The sequence below is a fragment of the Aotus nancymaae genome, unplaced genomic scaffold (assembly GCF_030222135.1).
Source record: "Aotus nancymaae isolate 86718 unplaced genomic scaffold, 86718_ANA_hifiasm-v0.15.2.pri h1tg000092l, whole genome shotgun sequence".
In the NCBI taxonomy this organism is placed as follows: Eukaryota; Metazoa; Chordata; class Mammalia; order Primates; family Aotidae; genus Aotus; species Aotus nancymaae.
Window position 1 is genome coordinate 10,742,688 of NW_026988507.1, and position 20,752 is coordinate 10,763,439.

At 34.9% G+C, this 20,752-nt stretch overlaps 1 protein-coding gene across 20 annotated transcripts in view; it reads left to right on the top strand.

Moving 5' to 3' along the window:
* The window catches only part of KIF21A (kinesin family member 21A), a 153,968-nt gene that overhangs the window by 109,327 nt on the left and 23,889 nt on the right, over positions 1 to 20,752 (top strand). For 12 of the 20 annotated variants that reach the window (XM_012465612.2, XM_012465613.3, XM_064369836.1 and 9 more), the window contains 12 exons: positions 3,711 to 3,779; positions 3,880 to 4,094; positions 4,231 to 4,384; positions 4,553 to 4,747; positions 5,178 to 5,279; positions 6,057 to 6,222; positions 6,702 to 6,722; positions 11,010 to 11,070; positions 11,441 to 11,495; positions 13,802 to 14,016; positions 17,189 to 17,296; positions 18,663 to 18,791. In XM_012465612.2, coding sequence (XP_012321035.1) covers positions 3,711 to 3,779; positions 3,880 to 4,094; positions 4,231 to 4,384; positions 4,553 to 4,747; positions 5,178 to 5,279; positions 6,057 to 6,222; positions 6,702 to 6,722; positions 11,010 to 11,070; positions 11,441 to 11,495; positions 13,802 to 14,016; positions 17,189 to 17,296; positions 18,663 to 18,791 — 1,490 coding nt within the window. The remainder of the gene's footprint in view (positions 1 to 3,710; positions 3,780 to 3,879; positions 4,095 to 4,230; positions 4,385 to 4,552; positions 4,748 to 5,177; positions 5,280 to 6,056; positions 6,223 to 6,701; positions 6,723 to 11,009; positions 11,071 to 11,440; positions 11,496 to 13,801; positions 14,017 to 17,188; positions 17,297 to 18,662; positions 18,792 to 20,752) is intronic. The other 8 variants (XM_012465622.3, XM_012465606.2, XM_012465611.2 and 5 more) reach the window with 2 other exon arrangements.

Sequence of the window (20,752 nt, forward strand, 5' to 3'; positions counted from 1 at the left end):
CTGGTAACCATAACCACTAATTGCTGGTTAAGGACAATAAATAAGCATATATTTTATAAAATGTCATTTATTATATTATGGGGATTAAAGTAATTCAGTATGAGTTCATAAAAACACTGTAATATTATAAATTTTATGTGAGGCTTATTTTCCAGATTATGACATAGAATTAAATGGTAAGAATAACTGGTTATCTCTAGGGTGACCAAGGAACTAGTTGCAGTATTATAGAAGATAGCAAGTTTAGGATGGTTCTCAAGAATATTTTATCACTAGAGGTACTTAAAAATAATCCTAGAGTAATGACCAGCCCTTATTAGAAGAGGCTTTTCTAAGAACTATAAAAATTTTTGTATCCTTTGACTCAAGATTCTCCTTCCATGAATTTAGATAAAGAAAATAATCTAAAATAAGGAAAAATGCCATGCATTGAAATCTTCACTTTAGGATTCTTTGTAATTGTGAAAAAAGTTTAAACAACCAAGATACCTGACAGTGGGAGGAATGGTTAAAGAAATTGTGCTCCATTCCATTTATTCATCCATTAAAAATTAGAATTTGGAAACTGTATGCCTGTCTGAAAAATGATCATGCATTAAGTGTAAAGCGTGGTCATTTTTCAAAGAACTGTGTGCTTGATTACAGTGAGGGAAAATTGAAAGGATACATCTCAACATGCTGATTGTAGTTGTATTAGGGTTATAGGTTATTGATTTTTTTCTTGTTCTTTCCAAAATTTTGGCAATATGAATATTTCTTTTAGATGAAAAATTATACTTATGAGTTTTTTTCTTAAAAGAAGAAGCTAGGTGCAGTGGCTCATTCCTGTAATTCCAGCCAGCACATTGAGAGACTGAGGCAGGAGGATTGCTTGAGCCCAGGAGTTGAACCCAGGAGTCTAGACTAGCCTGAACAACAACATAGCAAGATTCTCTCTTTGAAAACAGCAAGAAAAGAGGCCATCATTTTTTCCCCTATCATTGGTTATGCTTCAGCTGTTATTCCTTTTTACTTGCTCAACTTTTCCTAAATCCTCCCTGGAAAAATATGAGCATACAGAATGTTTTATAAAATGGAAATCTATTTTGGGATGTAAAGAGAAAAGAGGATAGAGACAAGGGGGTAATGAGGTGGAAAAGTGGATATTTTGGCCAGATGACTCCCCTATTTTGGGGAGTCATCTATATTTATTTCTTTTTATTTCCTACTATGTCAGTGTGTTTTAATAATCAGTGTATTTGTCACAGTTAATTCCTGGGCCTTTAAAATTTTGTTTATATCAATTTGTTCCTACTAAAATCAAGTAGAAGCACATTCTAACATATTGCCTGTTCTTTTTTTCCTATATTTTAAAAGTTGAAATATAATTCACATATCCTAAAATTCACCTTTAAAAATATACAATTCATGTTTTTAGTATATTTAACAAAAGTGTGCAATGATCACCACTATCTAATTCCAGAACATTTTTATTGCTCCAGGAAGAGACACTATACCCATTGGTAGTCATTCACCATCGCCCCTGGCCCCTGGCAGCCACTAACATTTGGTCTTTGTGGACATTGCATCTAAATGGAATCATACCAGATGTGGCCTTTTGTGTCTGGCTTTTTTTTTTTTTTTTTTTTTAGACAGAGTCTCACTCTGTTGCCCAGGCTGAAGTGCAATGCATGATCTCTGCTCGCTCCAACCTCAGCCTCCCGGGTTCAAGCCATTCTCCTGCCTTAGCCTCCTGAGCAGCTGGGACTGCAGGCATGCACCATCATGCCTGGCCAATTTTTATATTTTTAGTAGAGACGGAGTTGCACCATGTTGGCCAGGCTAGTCTCGAACTCCTGACCTCAAGTGATCCCCCCTCCTCGGCCTCCCAAAGGGCTGAGATTGCAGGTGTGAACCACTGCACCTGGCTGTGTCTGGCTTCTTTTATTTAACACGATGTTTTCAAGGTTCAGCTATGTTATAACATGTATTAGCACTTCATTTTTTTTTATGATTATATAGATAGAATACATTTTGTTTGTCCATTCATCAGTTGATAGACATTTGGGTTCTTTCCATTTTTTGGCTATTTATTTTGTATTTAATAAAAACCTTTGGATAACAGGAATAATTTCTTTACAGTATATGCTTCTTATTTATTTATTACTAATTCATATAAGATATAGGGAGATCAATATTGAACTCTTGGGATGGACTTTTGAATCTTTCTATAACATGATGCCTATGTTCTACTATAAAGACACAATGCTGGCTAATCACATATAAAGCTAACATTCATACTCCCTCTCTTTTTTATTTGTTGCCTTGTGTACATATTGATCTCCTTTTAAAATTGTTCCTTGTCATAGTCATCTTTGAACCCTTAGAAAATTCAGGGTGACATTTACATACCATTCAAAAATATGAATGAGCTTGAGATTTGATTTTTAATAGGAAGAAATTTAATATAGTAACAAGTTTCAAACTATACGATAATTTTAATTTTTGATAATTCATTTATTTAAAAAACATTAATTTTGATTTTATATCAATCATTTTGGTAGGCAATTAAGATATGGCTGTGAGAAGATAAAGTCATTTTCTCAAATAATTTCCGTCTGATGAGGCAGAATATACATAAACAAAATGAATGATCTGTTTGACTTTGCAAACCAAGGGATTATTTCTTAAATAACATAATTTATGTTCTAGAAAATTTGTAGTGAACTCTAATTACTAAACTTTGCCCAAGATCACAGAATTGAATAAATGATAGAACTGGAATTAAGATGTAAGTTCTTTCTTTTTTTTTTTGAGATGGAGTCTGGCTGCTCTGTCATCCAGTCTGAAGTGTAGTGGTGCAGTCTTGGCTCACTGCAACCTTTCCCTCCTGGGTTCAAGCAATTCTCCTGCCTCAGCTTCCTGAGTAGCTGGGATTACAGGCACGTGCCACCATGCCTGGCTAATTTTGTATTTTTAGTAGAGACAGGGTTTCGCCATGTTGGCCAGACTGGTCTCAAACTCCTGACCTCAAGTGGTTCTCCCACCTCAGCTTCCCAAAGTGCTGGGATTACAGGTGTGAGCCACTGCTCTGGGCTTTTGAGTTCTTTTTTAGTCCAAAATTTTTTCTTAAATTATATCCCTGTAGAATGTCTTGAAGCAATCCTAATTTGTCATCTTTTTCTTTAAGAGTACCTAGAAAGAAAATTAATAGTCAATACAGACATGTTTTACTGTCCGTTTACTTTATCCACCATAAGATCCATAGTTATTATAAAGTACTAATAAAATTAATATATATTCTTCTTATGTCTAAAACAGTTTATAATTATTGTATATATTATAAGATAACTCTATTAAAAATATTCTAAGCTTTCTTTCTTCCTGTTTGTGCCTCAAACAGCAACTAAAACAAAATGTCTAACAAAATTAAGGAAGAGCATTTGTAAAGCATTTAGAAAAGTACTTGCACATAGTAAGCACCAAATGTATCAAATAATAAAAATATGTAACACCGAGATAACCTTTTATTTTTTCTAAAAGGGATGGGGTATATACGTATTTATTTGTGTTTGTTGGAATAAAAAGCTGTACCTGTAGTAAAGTAAACAAGTTTGTTAAGAATTCATAGTTTCCATGGTTGTGGGGAAATATATTCATGTAGGAATAGGAATAGGAAATATTGTATCTTTCACTTTACTCTTTCCACTTATTCAATTATTATATTATAGCATCAACTTAGACTTCTGGAAGCCCAAAAAAGAAACCAGGAAGTGGTTCTACGTCGCAAAACTGAAGAGGTACAGTAAGCAAGATATTTGGAAGAAACATTCTGACTTTGAGGTAAATGATGTATTTCTATAGACTAAGAGAATGAGTCAACCTCTGTTGCAATTTCAGGTTACAGCTCTTCGTCGGCAAGTAAGACCCATGTCAGATAAAGTGGCTGGGAAAGTTACTCGGAAGCTGAGTTCATCTGATGCCCCTGCTCTGGACATGGGTTCCAGTGCAGCTGCTGTTGAAACAGATGCATCAAGGACAGGAGTCCAGCAGAAAATGAGAATTCCTGTGGCAAGAGTCCAGGCCTTAACAACGTCCACAACAAATGGAACTAGGTCTACATAAATCCATTCCTAGTGACGTAATCTTTGTGGCCATTAATACTGAGTGTTGTGAATGGCTCATTATTTGGCAGTGCACAATCAAATAAGTGCATAAGTAATTATGTTTGTCTGTTTTATATGATTATAGGAAAAAATATCAGAGGAAAGGATTGACTGGCCGAGTGTTTATTTCCAAGACAGCTCGCATGAAGTGGCAGCTCCTTGAGCGCAGGGTCACAGACATCATCATGCAGAAGATGACCATTTCCAATATGGAGGCAGATATGAATAGACTCCTCAAGGTGTGGAAAAGAGAGAGTAGATATGCTGTCCCTTAGCTGACTGTTAATTTCACTCTTCTAATTTTGTTCCCTGGGTAAATTTAACACCAAGATTTTTTTGGGTTTTGATTGTACTGTGTATAAATAGATGAACATAATTTCTTAAAATCCAACCTGCTTTCTCAATAGCAACGGGAGGAACTCACAAAAAGACGAGAGAAACTTTCAAAAAGAAGGGAGAAGATAGTCAAGGAGAATGGAGAAGGAGATAAAAATGTGGCTAACATCAGTGAAGAGATGGAATCATTGACTGCTAATATAGATTACATCAATGACAGTATTTCTGATTGTCAAGCCAACATAATGCAGATGGAAGAAGCAAAGGTTTGTAATTTTTTAAAAAAAGTGTAATGGCTTAATGAAAAGTACTTTTGTATTGTTTATCATTCAAAACACTTTCAGTTTTTATATGAAGGTGTTTTCTATTTACTGGTTTAATCTAATGCTTTGGTTTTACATGTATATCACTGCTTGCTTTTCAGATTTCTCTGCTGCTTGTGTGATAATATTTGTTATTTATATATATAAAACACATGGGTCATTTTTACATCCTGTCTTGAATTCTTACCTGCTTACATGTGTCTTATCTTTTCAACTAAACTATGTTTCTTGGGGTAAGGATCATATATAGCACTGTTTTGAGCAGTCTCATTAGCTAACCCAGTATCAGGAAATAAATACATGAATCAATAGGCTTTTGTCTTCTATTTTCAGCTCAAAGTAATGGTCATAATATTATGCTGATTTTATACAGGAAGAAGGCGAGACATTAGATGTTACTGCAGTCATTAATGCCTGCACCCTTACAGAAGCCCGATACCTGCTAGATCACTTCCTGTCAATGGGCATTAATAAGGTAAGATATAACCACACTATTACTGAAAACCTAAGTTTTGACTAATTCATTGTAGTTTTATTTATCTTTCTGTAGTAAATCCTTCACTTTGTAATAAGGAAGAAGGTTCTTTGTAATTGGAAAGCGTTTCTTTTACCTTTCTTTAGAGTCAGGAAGAATGAGAAATATTTAGATCAATTTCATTAGTGTGTCACCTATTATTCTTGTTTATTAGAACAGATAAACAACTTAAAGAAGAAAGAATTCCCCTTTTGCTTTAACAAAGGAAAAGTTAGGAAAAAATTCTCAGTATGCAAACAAATTTGGTATCATAACTAGTTTAACATTGATTCTTTACAGATCAGAAGCAAATCAGAAAAGAAAAAGTAATTTAATCACTCTCTTTTTTAGACTGTAAATAGTCTAATTTGTCACCTGTAAGAAAACTCTGCCCAAATGTTGGAGGTGATAATGGTTTCTGACTCACTTTTTTTTTCCATGTTGGGACTGTTAGACTCTTTATGTTCTTACACCATCTCACTTAATTTTCACAATGTGCCAAGAGGTAATTATTATTGATTTCATTTTGCATATGAGGAAACTGAGAATCCAAATGATAACATCTTGGACAGGTGAACTGGTCCATGATCACTAAGCCAGTTATTGGAGGAGCTGGAATGAATCAAGGTCTATCTGATATCGAAGCCCATATATCATATTCAATTGCCGTTTGATACAGATCTTTGTGTGGTAGATCCTGTTTCGTGTGACCTGAGATCATTTTTTGTTGTGTTTCAGGGTCTTCAGGCCGCCCAGAAAGAGGCTCAAATTAAAGTACTGGAAGGTCGACTCAAACAAACAGAAATAACCAGTGCTACCCAAAACCAGCTCTTATTCCATATGTTGAAAGAGAAGGCAGAATTAAATCCTGAGCTAGATGCTTTACTAGGCCACGCTTTACAAGGTAATTTGCACTTGATTTTAGTTAAATGAATGGCATGGTAGCTTTGCTTTTTGAACATGGTATAGTATATCCCTTTCCCCTATGGCTTGGCTGAATAGATGCTATATTTACTCATGCTTTTAATAATTATTCTTTCATTAATTTGCATGGTACATTTTGGTGAGGTAATTATTGTCATTCCAATAAATGATTACCAACTAAAAATGACTTACTTAACCTTATTAAGTGGTTAGTTTTTATGGGTAAAGAAGACCAACCAAGTTTTTGAATTGGTTATCTAAATTACTTAAAATATTAACCAAGTTTCATTACTTTACTCTGTATCTCACTGCCTTAAAAATCAATGTATAAGTGTTTGCTATGGCATCTATTCTACATGTAAATGATACATAATCTTGTTTTATGTGGGAGTTTTTAACATTGGATCTGTTTTGATTGGAGTATTGCTTTTTGTTTCCTTTTTGCTATTATTTACACAGATCTAGATAGCGTACCATTAGGTAAGTATGTTTAGCTTTCTGTGTACCCTACAGCTGCATGAATTACTAATTGTTCATGGACACTAATTGTGGTACATCTTATTTAAAAAAATTTTATTGGCGGTCAACTGGTTTTTGCATGATCTTTTTTGAAATGTATTCATGATCACAAACATACTAAGTCTTTATCTTTATTAAACATTCCTGATTATAAAATCCTTAGACGTTTAAAGAAGTATGCTTTTGTTAGTTGTCTCTTTTATTATTTGAGCTTCAGTTGTGGCTCCAGTTTCATAAACCCCCTGTGTTCTTTCTCTTTCTTATAGAAAAACATAAAATATATGTTCTGTTAAAATTTTTAAATGTATCTATTAATGTGCATCTATTGTTTTAACCTCAAATAACTTTCTTCTGTATGTCTCTTTGGTATATATATATTCTTATCTGTTTTATTTTTGTAAATTTAGGCACACACTTTTAAATATTGTAAACTGAACAAAACTATCCAAAGGATTTTACTTGAACAGGTTGAAACAATATTGGTCAGGCCGTTAAGTATCTGGAATTATGACTAGCATCCATTCCATGTGTTATCAGTCATGCTTCTTTGCCTCCTCCTCCCTCTGTCCCTCTCACTTTTCCTCTTCCTCCCTCTCCTCCCCTGTCTGCCCTCCTCCTCTTTCTTTTCTCTTCCTCCTCCTTCTTTCTTTCTTCCTCATCCTCCTCCTCTTTATCTTCCTTCTCCTTAATCTTTTTCCTCCTCCTCCTTCTCTTTGTTCTTCTTAGTGGCTCAATTCATAGTAATATATGCTCTCTTTTAACTCAAAAGAGAAATTATTTGATATCTTTATGTGCAGAAGAATATTAAATTGCTAATTTGATGAGCAGTGTTACTTTTTTCCAAGTCATACAAATTTCAATTTTCTATAGCTTGAAGAAGGGTCAGAAGCAGAGAGTAGGAACTCATTCAGCTAATGTAACCTATGACTCATGGCAGAAATTTGCCCTAGAGATTGGGGCTCTCTCTAGACCAAATGAGCTAAAGAAAAAGCATGAAATGAGAAAGCAATTAAATTTAAATCCACAGAATATAGAAAGTCATAGGTACATTGCTTTAAAAATCATTTAGTTGTTCTCCAGTTTACCACAATCATTGGGCTGGATGCTAGGATTCAAAGATGAGTGAGATGCTGATCTTGTCCTTATGGGCTTGATTCCCTGCTGAGGAGGAGAGACTATGAACAGATTATGATACATTGCAGTGAAGGCAATGATTGAGATCTGCAGAGTAGCGGGAGCACAGAGTGGAACCACCTAACAAGAATGGAGGAGTTAGTGAAGGCTTTCTGGAGGAGGTGACATTTGAGCTAAAACATAAGTGAAGAAAAAGAGGCAGGAAAAAGACAAAGTTTAATTGGGACCAGAGAGTTGCTCCAGGCAGAGCAGAGGGGCAGCAAAAGCTAAGGCATCAGAATTTAGCCACACTTTTGTGTGCATGAGACCTACAAACAGGTTGATGCTCCAGAGCAGCAAGTTCATGACATGGAATGATGGAACTTAAGGCTAGAGGATGAGCCAGGGCCAGTGCCCCATGCTTACAGGGTTGTACTTTTGTAGCCTTTAAAGAACATTCTTATTTTTCTCTACCTGTGTTGGGATCCCTAAGGTCACCACTATCATCAGAGATTTGCTAGAAGACTCACAGGGCTTAGCATATGGTTGTATTCATGACTAACGTTTATGAGATCAATGTTCATAAGGGGGAAAGATACAGAGGGACTTTGGAGGAATCCATGTACAGGCATTCTTATTTCTCTTTCTCCCATCAGAGATCACAAAGAGTGCTTTCTTTCCTCAGGAAAAAAAAAAAGGCAGCAATATTTGTGCAGTGTTTATATCCAGGAAAGTCCAGGAGATGCTCAGTGTCCAAGGATTTTACTGGGGATTGTGACATAAGTGCCTTCTGTCTGTCCAGACTTCCAGAAGGAAAGCAAGTGTTCAGCATAGGCCATATTATTTGCATGAAGTTTCTAGGGTACAGTGTGCCACTTTTACTGGTTAACAGTTGACTGAGGACACTCTGAGAGCTGTATTCAGATGGCAGCCAAAGTCCAATTTTCCAAGCAGGCCTTTCTAAGGACAGTAGTCTCAGGGCTGCAATGTTAACTTTTTAAATTTATAGCTAGTAGGCTGGGCGCGGTGGCTCAAGCCTGTAATCCCAGCACTTTGGGAGGCCAAGGCGGGTGGATCACAAGGTCAAGAGATCGAGGCCATCCTGGTCAACATGGTGAAACTCCGTCTCTACTAAAAATACAAAAATTAGCTGGGCATGGTGGCGTATGCCTGTAATTCCAGCTACTCAGGAGGCTGAGGCAGGAGAATTGCCTGAACCCAGGAGGCGGAGGTTGCAGTGAGCTGAGATCGCGCCATTGCACTCCAGCCTGGGTAACAAGAGCGAAACTCCGTCTCAAAAAAAAAAAAAAAAAATTTATAGCTAGTATATAGAAACTCTCTCTCTCTCTCTCTATCTATATATATACACACACACATATATATACACATATATATATACATATATGTGTGTGTGTGTGTGTGTGTGTGTGTGTGTATATATATATATATATATAACTTTTTAAAAGAATAACTTTAAAGGATGACTTTTAAAAATCCAACTATTTGGTTAACTTCCAGTGAAGTGAGACTGTGAAACTTTACAGTGATATAGATTAACTTTAGGGCATTTGGGAGTTTTGTTTTGTCTTTGGCTTTAAAGCTACTATGATAAGAAAAGAAGTTAACCCTGGGCTAGAGTTGTGTTCTCAGAGTTGAGAGTACAACAGTGAGTTGATGATTCGTCCTACTGCTCAGATAACCATAATGCTTCAGACCAAACTTGGTCCTGAAGAGGGTCTGAGTTGCTGACCGTCTGGGTGGGATCCTCTGTGCTCTGGTCAAGCTGGTTATGTCAAGACATCATTATCTCTAAATAAGGCATACAGGCATAAGCAGGAGTTAAGAGCTTTCTACAAAGCACTTGGATGATGTTTAATATTTAATTCCATCACACTCTGCAGTAAAAATACTAGCACATCTTAGCCTGCTGTTAAAACCCATGGGAAAACAGAGGCCAGGTTTGTCATTTCTTTATAAGATAATTTTCTATATTATTGACTAATTCAGTACCTTAGTACTCAGTTATCCTTTCTGTGAAGCAAGTCCTTGAGCCCTCCTCTAATGAGATACATATTGCTTCAAAAATCACCATTTTTTTTCACTTCAGAAAGTAAACCCTTTGTGTGAGTCCTAGATATGATTCTATTTTGATAATAGTACCAAATATTACTGAACAGTGAGAAAGGAGAGGAACATTTGTAGAGAGAGAGGAATTAATTGACTAATGTTGCCATAGTCTAACTGTATTATATAAAATAAAATTAAAAGATGATGAATCCTGTATATGTTTCATTAATATATATTGCTCATAATTTTGTCTTTACATTTATGGAATGATTTTATAATAAAATGTATACATTAAAGTAAACTGCACCTATGTTAGGGACTCGCTGGCATTTTAAGTAGTTTACTTTCTGTGGCTATTTTATTTACTGACTTCCTAACAGTTTTATATGTTTAATTCTTCTCCCTTTTCACTAGTCTGCTACAGTTGTTCTGAAATAGCAGTGGTTTATTTGTAGTAGTGTACAGAGCTGTTGCATGCAAACCTATTGTTTTCGTTTTCTGTGTTCATGTGAATGAGCTGCATGCTGATGTGTCACTTCTGAACACCCTCATACACACCTTCTCTCTTTCTACATAAAGGCAAAATATAAAAATTAAAGACAGAAAAATATTTAGGTACATTGGCATAACTGATAAAATGTAACAACTATATTTACACTTTATGTAGTGTTCTTGGTTGGCTCAGTACATTAAAGGAAGCTCATGTAGCATTTACTTCATATTTTTTAACAGTAGATTTTTGTATGTTTGGATGGTGCAGGATAGATACATGACTCTGCAATATACATAATGTACCCATCTCGTTCAGAAGGATGTTATTCTTCTATAGTTTGCCACTCAAAATCATGGTTTTCCTATTTGAACATGTTTTCCTCATTCTAGAACACACAATCAAAGGAGATTTTTTAGAAATACTTTTCTACAATTTTGTTTATTTAGTTGAGCTATTAAAACCATTGTGCCCATACTGAGATATTGAACTGTTGTTCATTACAGCATATGGATTTCAGTCACCATTCAAACTGTAACATGTGGATAATGCTATGTTTTACGTATTTTTTTTTTTAGAAAATGTAGAAGACAGTACGGATGAGGATGCACCTTTAAACAGCCCAGGATCAGAAGGAAGGTAAGGAGGCCTTTGGAAACAATAAATTTGACTTCTTTACATAACATTTTAAATACTTTAATCTTGTCGTATCCAACAATTACCATAAAACCGGAATAATTTTCAATCTATTGGCCTAGTGAATCCATAGCACTAGAAACAGTAAATAGAAACCAAGTTATGCTTAACCATCATAAATTTTAAAATAAAAATATTGAAATATTTAAGGAACATAAATGAATTATTTTTAAATTAATTCATTTTGACTTTATTGTCTTTCTCTATTTGCCATAGACATATAAATTTTTTGTAGTTGTTGATATAGAGGAGCTATAGCTTTCTATAGTAATTTTCCATTTAATCTTGTGCTTAATTATTTATTTGCATATAGCACACTGTCTTCAGATCTCATGAAGCTTTGTGGTGAAGTGAAACCTAAGAGCAAGGTAAGAAGAACTAGAAGTATCAGGTGAACATGTTTTCGTTCAGCTTTGACTTAATAGATTAGCACATGGACATGATTTTACTATAGCTCTTCTTTATTTAGTTCTTTATCATATTTCCCTTTAAGTGGTAACTGAAAAAAATTGATGTTAAAAAATTTCTCCTTGGTGGAAGTTGGGCTTTACTGTAGTCTTATATTTTTCCCACTAGATAACGTGATTATGGAGGGTGATTCTTAAGCTGCTGATTACTAAATTGTAGACTCTGTAGTGGCATACAATATCAGTCATTTAGATTGGCAGGAGATTTTTGAAATTTTAGCATTCTAGTGTGTTTTTAAGTGTTTCTTATTTGTTTAACTGTTTCTTGAGGTGGTTTTAATAATAATCCAATCTGTAATTATTATGTGTTAAAAATGTATGAAGCTCTGATGCATATTGTAGGGTTTTTAAAAATTATATAAATGATACATACTGCTAAATGTGTGATATACCTATAGTACATATCAGATTGAATGTAGTAGCATTTGATACTAGGTGATTTGACGAACAATCATATGATGTTTGAGAAAAAAGAATTCTTACAGTGCTCATTAAATATTGTTGAGTGAATGGATGGAATCAGGACCTGAAATAATAATACTGTGCAAGGGATAGTATATATTTAAGGTCCACAGTGGTTAATCAGATAATGTAAATGACTAATTTAGCTGGATATACAATAATGAATGGGTCATCATTATGATTACCTGGAGAGTACATGCCCCATCTAAAAGGAAATAGCCACTATCAAGTTTTGCTCATTTTTGCCTTGTGGGAATATGGGCCTAAGGCTACCAGATCCTTTTTTTTTTTTTTGAGGATAATTCTTAAATATGGATTTTTATGTAGATCTCTCAGATTTTAAAACCCTGGCCAAACCAATCAAAAAACATCTCCAGGCTCCTTGAGCTACTGGCTTGGCGACCTGTGGTTTGTGTTTTATTATTCTAAGCATCTAAACAGAGGTTACCAAAACTCAAAGAAAACATTCTCTATGGTTTGGATCTAGTACTAAGCAAAGGAGAGAATCTCTTAAGGTAAATGTTATCTTTCAGGCCCCGAGAAGCCTATTAAGTTATGCCACTGTGGGACATTAGAGAGGTGTGAAGTGGTGGCCTAAAGGTCATCTCCTGAAAAAACCACCTGAGTTAAGAATTCCCAAGAAGAAATTCCTCTCTGCTCTAGGCTCTTGGCTGTGGAGAGAATTAAGAGTGTAAAAAATGGCTGTGGGGCTTTCTCTTTTTAAACATTTTCTGAAGTGCTACCTGCTACCCCTTTTGAACTGTTAAGATGTCTGAAAAGGATCTCTTATTATTTCTTTTTCATTTATTGAAAAAAATGAAGTTGATTATATATTTTAAAATTGTATGTACCAGCACTGTGTTAAGAGCTGGGGCTATACACATGAAAAAACAGGTTGGCTGTTTTCTAGAGGCTTATAATCTGGTAAACCACTTGCTTGATTATCTGTTAGTACTTTAGTGATATCAACAACTGACTGAGCAATAACTGGATAGTCACTTGGTTTTCAAGACTAAGGAAAGGAATGCTTATAGTGAGTTTAGATTTTAAGACAATAACCTTTACTTGCCTCACCAGGCTGCCCAAAGCTGATACTGGTTGGTGTTGTCCAGTGGACAGATTAAACATATATTTAAATTTATATTAAACATATATATTTATATTTAATCTGTCCACTTAAGGCTCACAATAATTGAAAAAAAATATATAAAAAAAGAAATTAAGCATGGGAAAAAGCAGCATTTAATTGAGCCTCCCTGCAGTTATCTTTTGGTTTTGGTTTAATGTCTTTCTTTTTTTTTTTAACAATACGTTGAGGGAGCTGGCCGCAAGCGGCAGGAGAGCACAGTAATGTTGGAGGCAGACTGCCTGGCTTTGAATCTGGCTTTGCCACTTACTAGCTGTATGACCTTGGACAAATTACTTAGCTATTTTGTGCCTCAGTTTCTTCAATTGGGAATTGAGATAGTGATATCACCTGTCTCCTGCTAATATAATAATGTGTTTAGAACAGTGCCTGGCATATAAGTACAATACAAATGTTGGCTATTATTCTGGCCTCTAAATGCTTTATCTAGCTATAGGTCTGGCTTATCACTATCTCACATGCTGTGTTTGACACACCTTCCAGGAAAGGACACGCTAAATGTTTTTATCTATTTCAAACTAATATAAATCTCTGTTCCCTAATCATCTTCTATGCAAAAGTTTGCTCCTGATTGCTTTTCCTTCCATTCTTTGATTAGGCCCGAAGGAGAACCACCACTCAGATGGAATTGCTGTATGCAGATAGCAGTGAACTAGCTTCAGACACTAGTACAGGAGATGCCTCCTTGCCTGGCCCACTTACACCTGTTGCAGAAGGGCAAGAGATTGGAATGAATGCAGAGACAAGTGGTACTTCTGCTAGGGAAAAAGAGCTCTCTTCCCCACCTGGCTTACCTTCTAAGATAGGCAGCATGTAAGTTTGGCCCAGCTACACTAACTTCTTTTCTTTTGGCTTTTTAAAAAGAGTATGCATGTTGCTGATTTCTCATTCTATTATGTAAAATTTATGTAAATTTGATCTCTGGTTTTCCAAATAATTTGTTAGGTGTTGTCTCCCCAAATTTATTAGAGAGCTGAAATCATTTAAGATGAGATGTCCTTTGTTGAATTGCTTTGTCTTTTCTCCCAGTTTTAGGATCATTCTTAAGGGTTACAATTTTTATAAGGGCTGAGTTATGAATTACAGACAATACTTATATAGAAACACCTAAATTAAAGTTATACCCATAAAACCATTGTATAATTATTATATATAAACCAAAAGTTTAGACTCTTAAATTTGCTCTAAATTACCTATATCCTAGTTCTAAGAGCACTGTCAGGATAGTAAATCTTTGCTGACTCTTTTAAAGAAAAAAGCAAATACCAATTACTACTTTAATACATTTGGAACTTTCTTATTTTTTACCTTGAAGCACATTGTATATCTGGGATAAGTGTATGCCCCCAAAAATATTTTTATTGGTATTATTAAAGATTGAAGGAGGAAATAGTCTCTTTCCTATGATAATCTGAACAAAAAACCTTCTATTCCAAATAAATCTTGCTTAGAATATCAGTGGCTCACGTCTGTAATCCCAGACTTTGGGATGCAAAGGTGGGTGGATCATGAGGTCAGGAGTTCAAGACCAGCCTGGCCAGGATGGTGAAACCCTGTCTCTACTAAAAATACAAAAATTAGCCCAGCATGGTGGCAGGTGCCTCTAATCCCAGCTACTTGGGAGGCTGAGGCAGGAGAATTGCTTGAACCTGGGTGGCAGAGGTGGCAGTAAGTCAAGATTGCACCACTGCACTCCAGCCTGGGTGATAGAGTAGGACTCTGTCTCAAAAAAAAAAAAAGAATATTTTAATTATTATCTTGAGAACGAGGATTTTCCTACATGTAGTCCTGTGTGTGTATGCATGTGTGTATTTTGGTAGTTGTTTTAATGTTAGATTAGTCATTCACTGGTGAAAATTTTCAATGGCATTGTTCAAACTAACCCTTACATGTGATCTAGCAGATAATTTATGGAATGAATATATCTCTGCACTCAGGAATATTGCCGCCCCCCAAAAGTGGCACACACTATATGAGTCTGTAAATAACACAGAATAACAAACTTTCCACCTTGGAATAGCTGTTTCCCATAATATTCTTCATTTTATGAGTATATTTCTACTGTTTTCCATTGAGTAATCCCATCTGCTACCTTCTGTTCCAGAATTAATTTTAATGATGACAGAACTTTCTTGCATGTGCTTGAGGTGGCCTATGTATTTAACCATTGGATCTGCTGTTAGAGATTGCTAACCAGTATAGTTTATGGCTTCAGTGCTTTGGTGATAAGATGAGAATAGAAGAAATGCTTTCGGTGAAGGTAGTGATATAGAACTGAGATCAGATGTTAGGAACTAGCATGCATTAGATTTTTAGTCTGTCAGATAAGTGAGACTTTTGGAACTTCAGGACTAAATCTATGGCCTGGAATCCAAATTCAGGTAATCTTTTCTATTTGCCTTTCTACATTTAAAAAATGTATCCTTTATGACAGGTTGTGGAAAATATCTTTTGGCTTCTGTCTCTAAATAACTTATTTTAAAGTTTTCATAAATTCACATGCTTATACTCATATATTTGTAATTCTTTACATATTGTGAGAGTTTGGTCACTCATTTGGTGCAATAACTCTTATAAACCATTACTGCATAACTTTTACCCAAGTTATTCTTATAATTTAAATGATGCAGAATTGCTAAAATGTGGTTTCCTGATTAGAAAAATCAAGCACACAAAATCTAACTACATTTAGTTTTCACTTTTAGATAGGAGTCATGTAAACCCATTCTGGAAATCTTTCTGTTTAATACCTTAGTGTTTTTTTTCCCCCCCAAGACATTTTTTTTGTTGTTGTTGAGATGGAGTCTAGCTCTGTGGCCAGGCTGGAGTGCAGTGGTGCAATCTCGGCTCACTGCAACCTCCACCTCCCAAAGTTACAAGATTCTCCTGCCTCCGCCTCAGCTGGGATTACAGGCATGTGCCACCACACCCACCTAATTTTTGTATTTTTAATAGGGACGGCATTTCACCACATAACCCAGGATGGTCTCGATCTCCTGACCTCATGATCTGCCCACCTCAGCCTCCCAAAGTGCTAGGATTACAGGTGTGAGCCACTGTGCTCAGCTGACTTTTTTTCTTTTTTTGAGATGGAGTCTCACTCTGTTGCCCAGGCTGGAGTGCAGTACCATGATTTCAGTTCACAGCTGCCTCTGCCTCCTGGATTCAAGTGATTCTCCTGCCTCAATCTCCCAAGTAGCTGGAATTATAGGTGCCTGCTACCATACCAAGCTAATATTTGTATTTTCAGTAGAGACAAGTTCACCATGTTTTCCAGGCTGTTCTTGAACTCCTGACCTCAAGTGATCTGCCCACCTTGGTCTCCCAAACTGCTGGGATTACAGGTGTGAGCCACCATGCCCGACCCAGCCTTTTTATTTTTTTAGTTAAAATTCATTACCACCATACACAAAAATTATTTTCTTAAATTTTTAATTACAAGCAGCCATTTGACATTAAATATATTTAAGGCAAGAATACTTTTACTACTAAAATATACATAGATACAAATTAAATACTAGTTAAGTAAATTCATTATGTATTTTTTTATGTGTGTGATTACCTATAGAACTATTTTGTGATTGTGTCTCAATATTAATTCATTAAATCTCATTGTTTCTCATATTCTGGTATTTTTCTTCTTTCAAAACTATAATTTTTCTTCATCTGAAACAATTATCAATGAAATTAAAACACATTTAAAATATTTGTTATAGCTATTTGGCAGTATATCATTGATATTTATATTCAAAGATAATAAGTTATATATTTAATAAGATCACCAATTTAAAAATTATAGTTGTTGAGCTTCCATCAACTAAAAATAACTCATATAATATTTTCCTATCCTAGTTCTTTTTTTTTGTTTTCAAGTAATAATCTTTCTCAGGTTCCAGTTATAACCTATTACAAATTTTAGATTGAATATGTACCAAAGTTATATGTGTAAATTTAGAATTAGGTAATTAATCTTCTTTTACTTTAGTTCCAGGCAGTCATCTCTATCAGAGAAAAAAATTCCAGAGCCTTCTCCTGTAACAAGGAGAAAGGCATATGAGAAAGCAGAAAAATCAAAGGCCAAGGAACAAAAGCAGTAAGTGACTAATTTTTTTTTTACCTACTAGACTATTAAATGCCTGCTGCACTTAGATGCTAAAGACAATCATGAGATTATTTTCCAGATTTAGGCTGGCGCTGTGGTTATGACTATTTGACTAATCAAAAGACAGTCAAATCAGCTTTTGGCTTGGCTCAGTGGTCTAATTGTCTTGGTCATACACATACTTGTAAAAATATTTGAGCACTTGTCCCTGATCACTTGTCCCACTTACTTATTTTCCGGTTATTTGTGTATATCATTTTAAGAGTTAATATATACTTGAGGTAAAGCTTATTAAGTCTATATTTCAGATAGTCTTCTATTAACAGAAAAATTTAGAATTAATTTTGACTGTCATTGCAATGTCAGCTAAAACTGACATTGACCCTGCTCTTCAGAGTGTCTGACAGAAAAACTAGTATTAATCATAGGGTGTGTTACTGTGCTATTTTCTTGCTGCTCTCTCATGTTCAAATTGTTGGTATTATCCTCAATTGTTTCTTTTGTGTGTTTTGTGAGGGTTAGTTTGTTTAGCAGTATATAATATAATCTGATGATCCACTGAACTGGGCATTTACAAATTGCAACATGACAGCATGCACAAGTTGACTGGATTAGAACCACTGTTACCCTGCAAATCTCAGATGTGTCCTTGAGGGAAAGCATTTATGTGAATATACATTAAAATATTAATTAAGTGAATTACTTTAATTTCTTTAACATAAAAATAATGTGAATATGTATGGAAAGTGTTTATTTTCTGTGCCTAAATGGACAATTCTATACCATCCACTACCCTGTGCCAAGAAGCTCACTCTCTTTTTTGGCCACGGGTTTAGCTGACTTGAATGTCATAGAAATTATCCTTCTTATCGTCCTTGCTTCCTGTACTTAAAGAAGTAATTTGCCTGTTTCTACTGAATTGAATCTCTCAAGAATAATTGGGAAATGGGGATGGAGCGCTTAAGTAATTTAAAAATAGATGAATGAATCAACTGAATAAGCAAACTTCTTGTAAACTCTCTGGGTATCTTTCCTCATCTGTAAAGTGAGCAACTTGCTTTTGACTCTAAAATTGTATATAATTTTAAATGTGACTTGCTTTATTTTTATACTGACTTCAGATTTCAGCAGACAGAACCGTCTCTTTAGTGCCATCTTGTGGTCATTGTAACAAAATACAGTGAAAAGAAATTTAAAAAATTGTTCTGTGTGCATTTTATCTTACAAAAATGGAAGAAAGAAAGAAGGCGTTCTCTAACAAAAAGCTTTTTTTATTTAAAGAGCATGTTTCTTATAACTTTTCTAACAAATCATAACCAATTAAAGCCACCTACTTAATGTTCTTTTTTTCTTGTAGCTCAGATTCTGGAACTTCAGAGGCTAGTCTTTCACCTCCTCCTTCCCCACCAAGCCGGCCCCGTAATGAACTGAATGTTTTTAATCGTCTTACTGTTTCTCAGGGAAACACATCAGTTCAGCAGGATAAGTAAGTCATTACGGAAAAGAGCCCCAGTTATTTATAAAATATTCTGAACCTTTCAATACAGTCTGTAGAAAACATGTAGTCATCTCTGTGTGGGAGATGGAGCCTGACTTGTGAACTCTTGCCATATTTTATGCATCTTTCCAATGGGAAAGGATCCGTAAAGCCAAAATTAGAGAAAATTATTTTCCTGCTGAACATTATTCCCTGTTGTAGATTTGTGTTGCTATACCTTCAGCACTTGTCTTGCCTTTTCTTTTACAAGTAAATTAGAACTGAAAAATCTTTGAAGCCACTTGATGTTTAAATTTTGGGGAATTTTTCAGCTTCTGTGAGTCCACAAAAGCTTCTAATCCAGTTAGACTGAGTTGAAAAGAGGCAAATTACTTTAATTTTGGAGGATATAACAGTTTACCAAGACCACTGTTACACATGCAACATGTTATTGTCATCTGATTGTTCTAGACAAGTTCACCCCCAAATTTCAGTAACTGTGCTCTTGGAATAAAAAATTGCCTTTACGTATGGAGAGAGTAGGACTGGAGTGGGTTTCAGGGTTGGAGAAGTTGGAGGGATGTGGAAAATGTAATTTTCATCAAATTCAAAATGACGAAATATCCACACATTGAGCCAGAATCTCTCTTGCAAGAATGCCATACTAACATTACTGCCATAAGGTATTTATTAACTCTGACTTGTCTGCTTGGACTTTGAACAACAACAATTGTTTTCTGCTATTACCACCCTGTATATATCAATAATCTCTAAAATTTATAGGATGCCATTTAAGATCTGTCTGTCTGGCATGTTTAGATCATTTTAAATGGCTCTATAAACTTAGAGAATCATCCCATAATTTTTAAAGAATTATAAATATTCTTAATTTATGGATAATTCTTTTATTTATGGATCTATTATTAGATTTTAATATGGTTTAATTAGTAGATGACACGTTCTTTAAATTGATGTAGGTAGGTAAATATTTTCATGTGTTATTAAACAAAATACCTTTAACATTGTCAATTATTTCTGTCATTAATTGAGAAAAGTTGAAGAACATTAGGAATATCTTTTGGAAATCAAATTTCACTAGTTATACAGAATTGCTAAATTTGTGTCTACATTGCCTTCACAGTGAGAACATTTTCTGTCAGTCTTTTGATAATCTTGACAATCTAATCAAAGTTCTATATTTTTTACTGAAATATTTTATAAGCTACCAATAATTTGAGTCTGTTGTCATCTCTATAAACTAAAATGTAGAATAATTGACTACTCTACACTTTCAAAAACTTGCCTACCCTTTACATTGCTTTCTCTGGGGCTCCTTTTGAGACTACCATATTGAACTAGCAAGACGCAGATGACACAGATCCCTCACATTGTTTCTGGTTACGTTCTTTGCCAACACTCATCGTATCCTCATTCTCCCCAAGCCTCTTGTACAATCTAAATAGATTTTCATAATAACTAGACTCACGGTAGTCTTGGAGGCCTCAAGGTAGGGCTAACAGGAGTGACTTCTCTATTTTAAAAGCCCACTAAAGTCCCCTAGCTGTTACTAAGACACTCCCTAGTCAAAAGAACTCAGTGTTTTTGAGATAAGTTAAAACAAAAGGTTATTAAATTTTGAGTGACTTGCTTTCTATCCAAAAATACAATCTATTTGTGTTACTTCAACATTAGAGTCTATATCTAAAGTAATAATTATCACAATGAATAAAATTGATCAATAATTACTGAAATGGGAAAATTTTTCCAGACTAGTCAAATTAAATGGAGCATATCTTAAAGTCCTGTGTCTCATGTACTTGACATTTGTTCTTCTCCATGGCCAAAATTTTAGAAGTGAGTATCAATTCTGTATATCAGTATTAGAAAATTTTAGTCCCTAAAGTCTTGCTAGAAGACATAAATACCAAGCTTTTTACATGACTTAGCTATACTTAAACATGCTAATATCC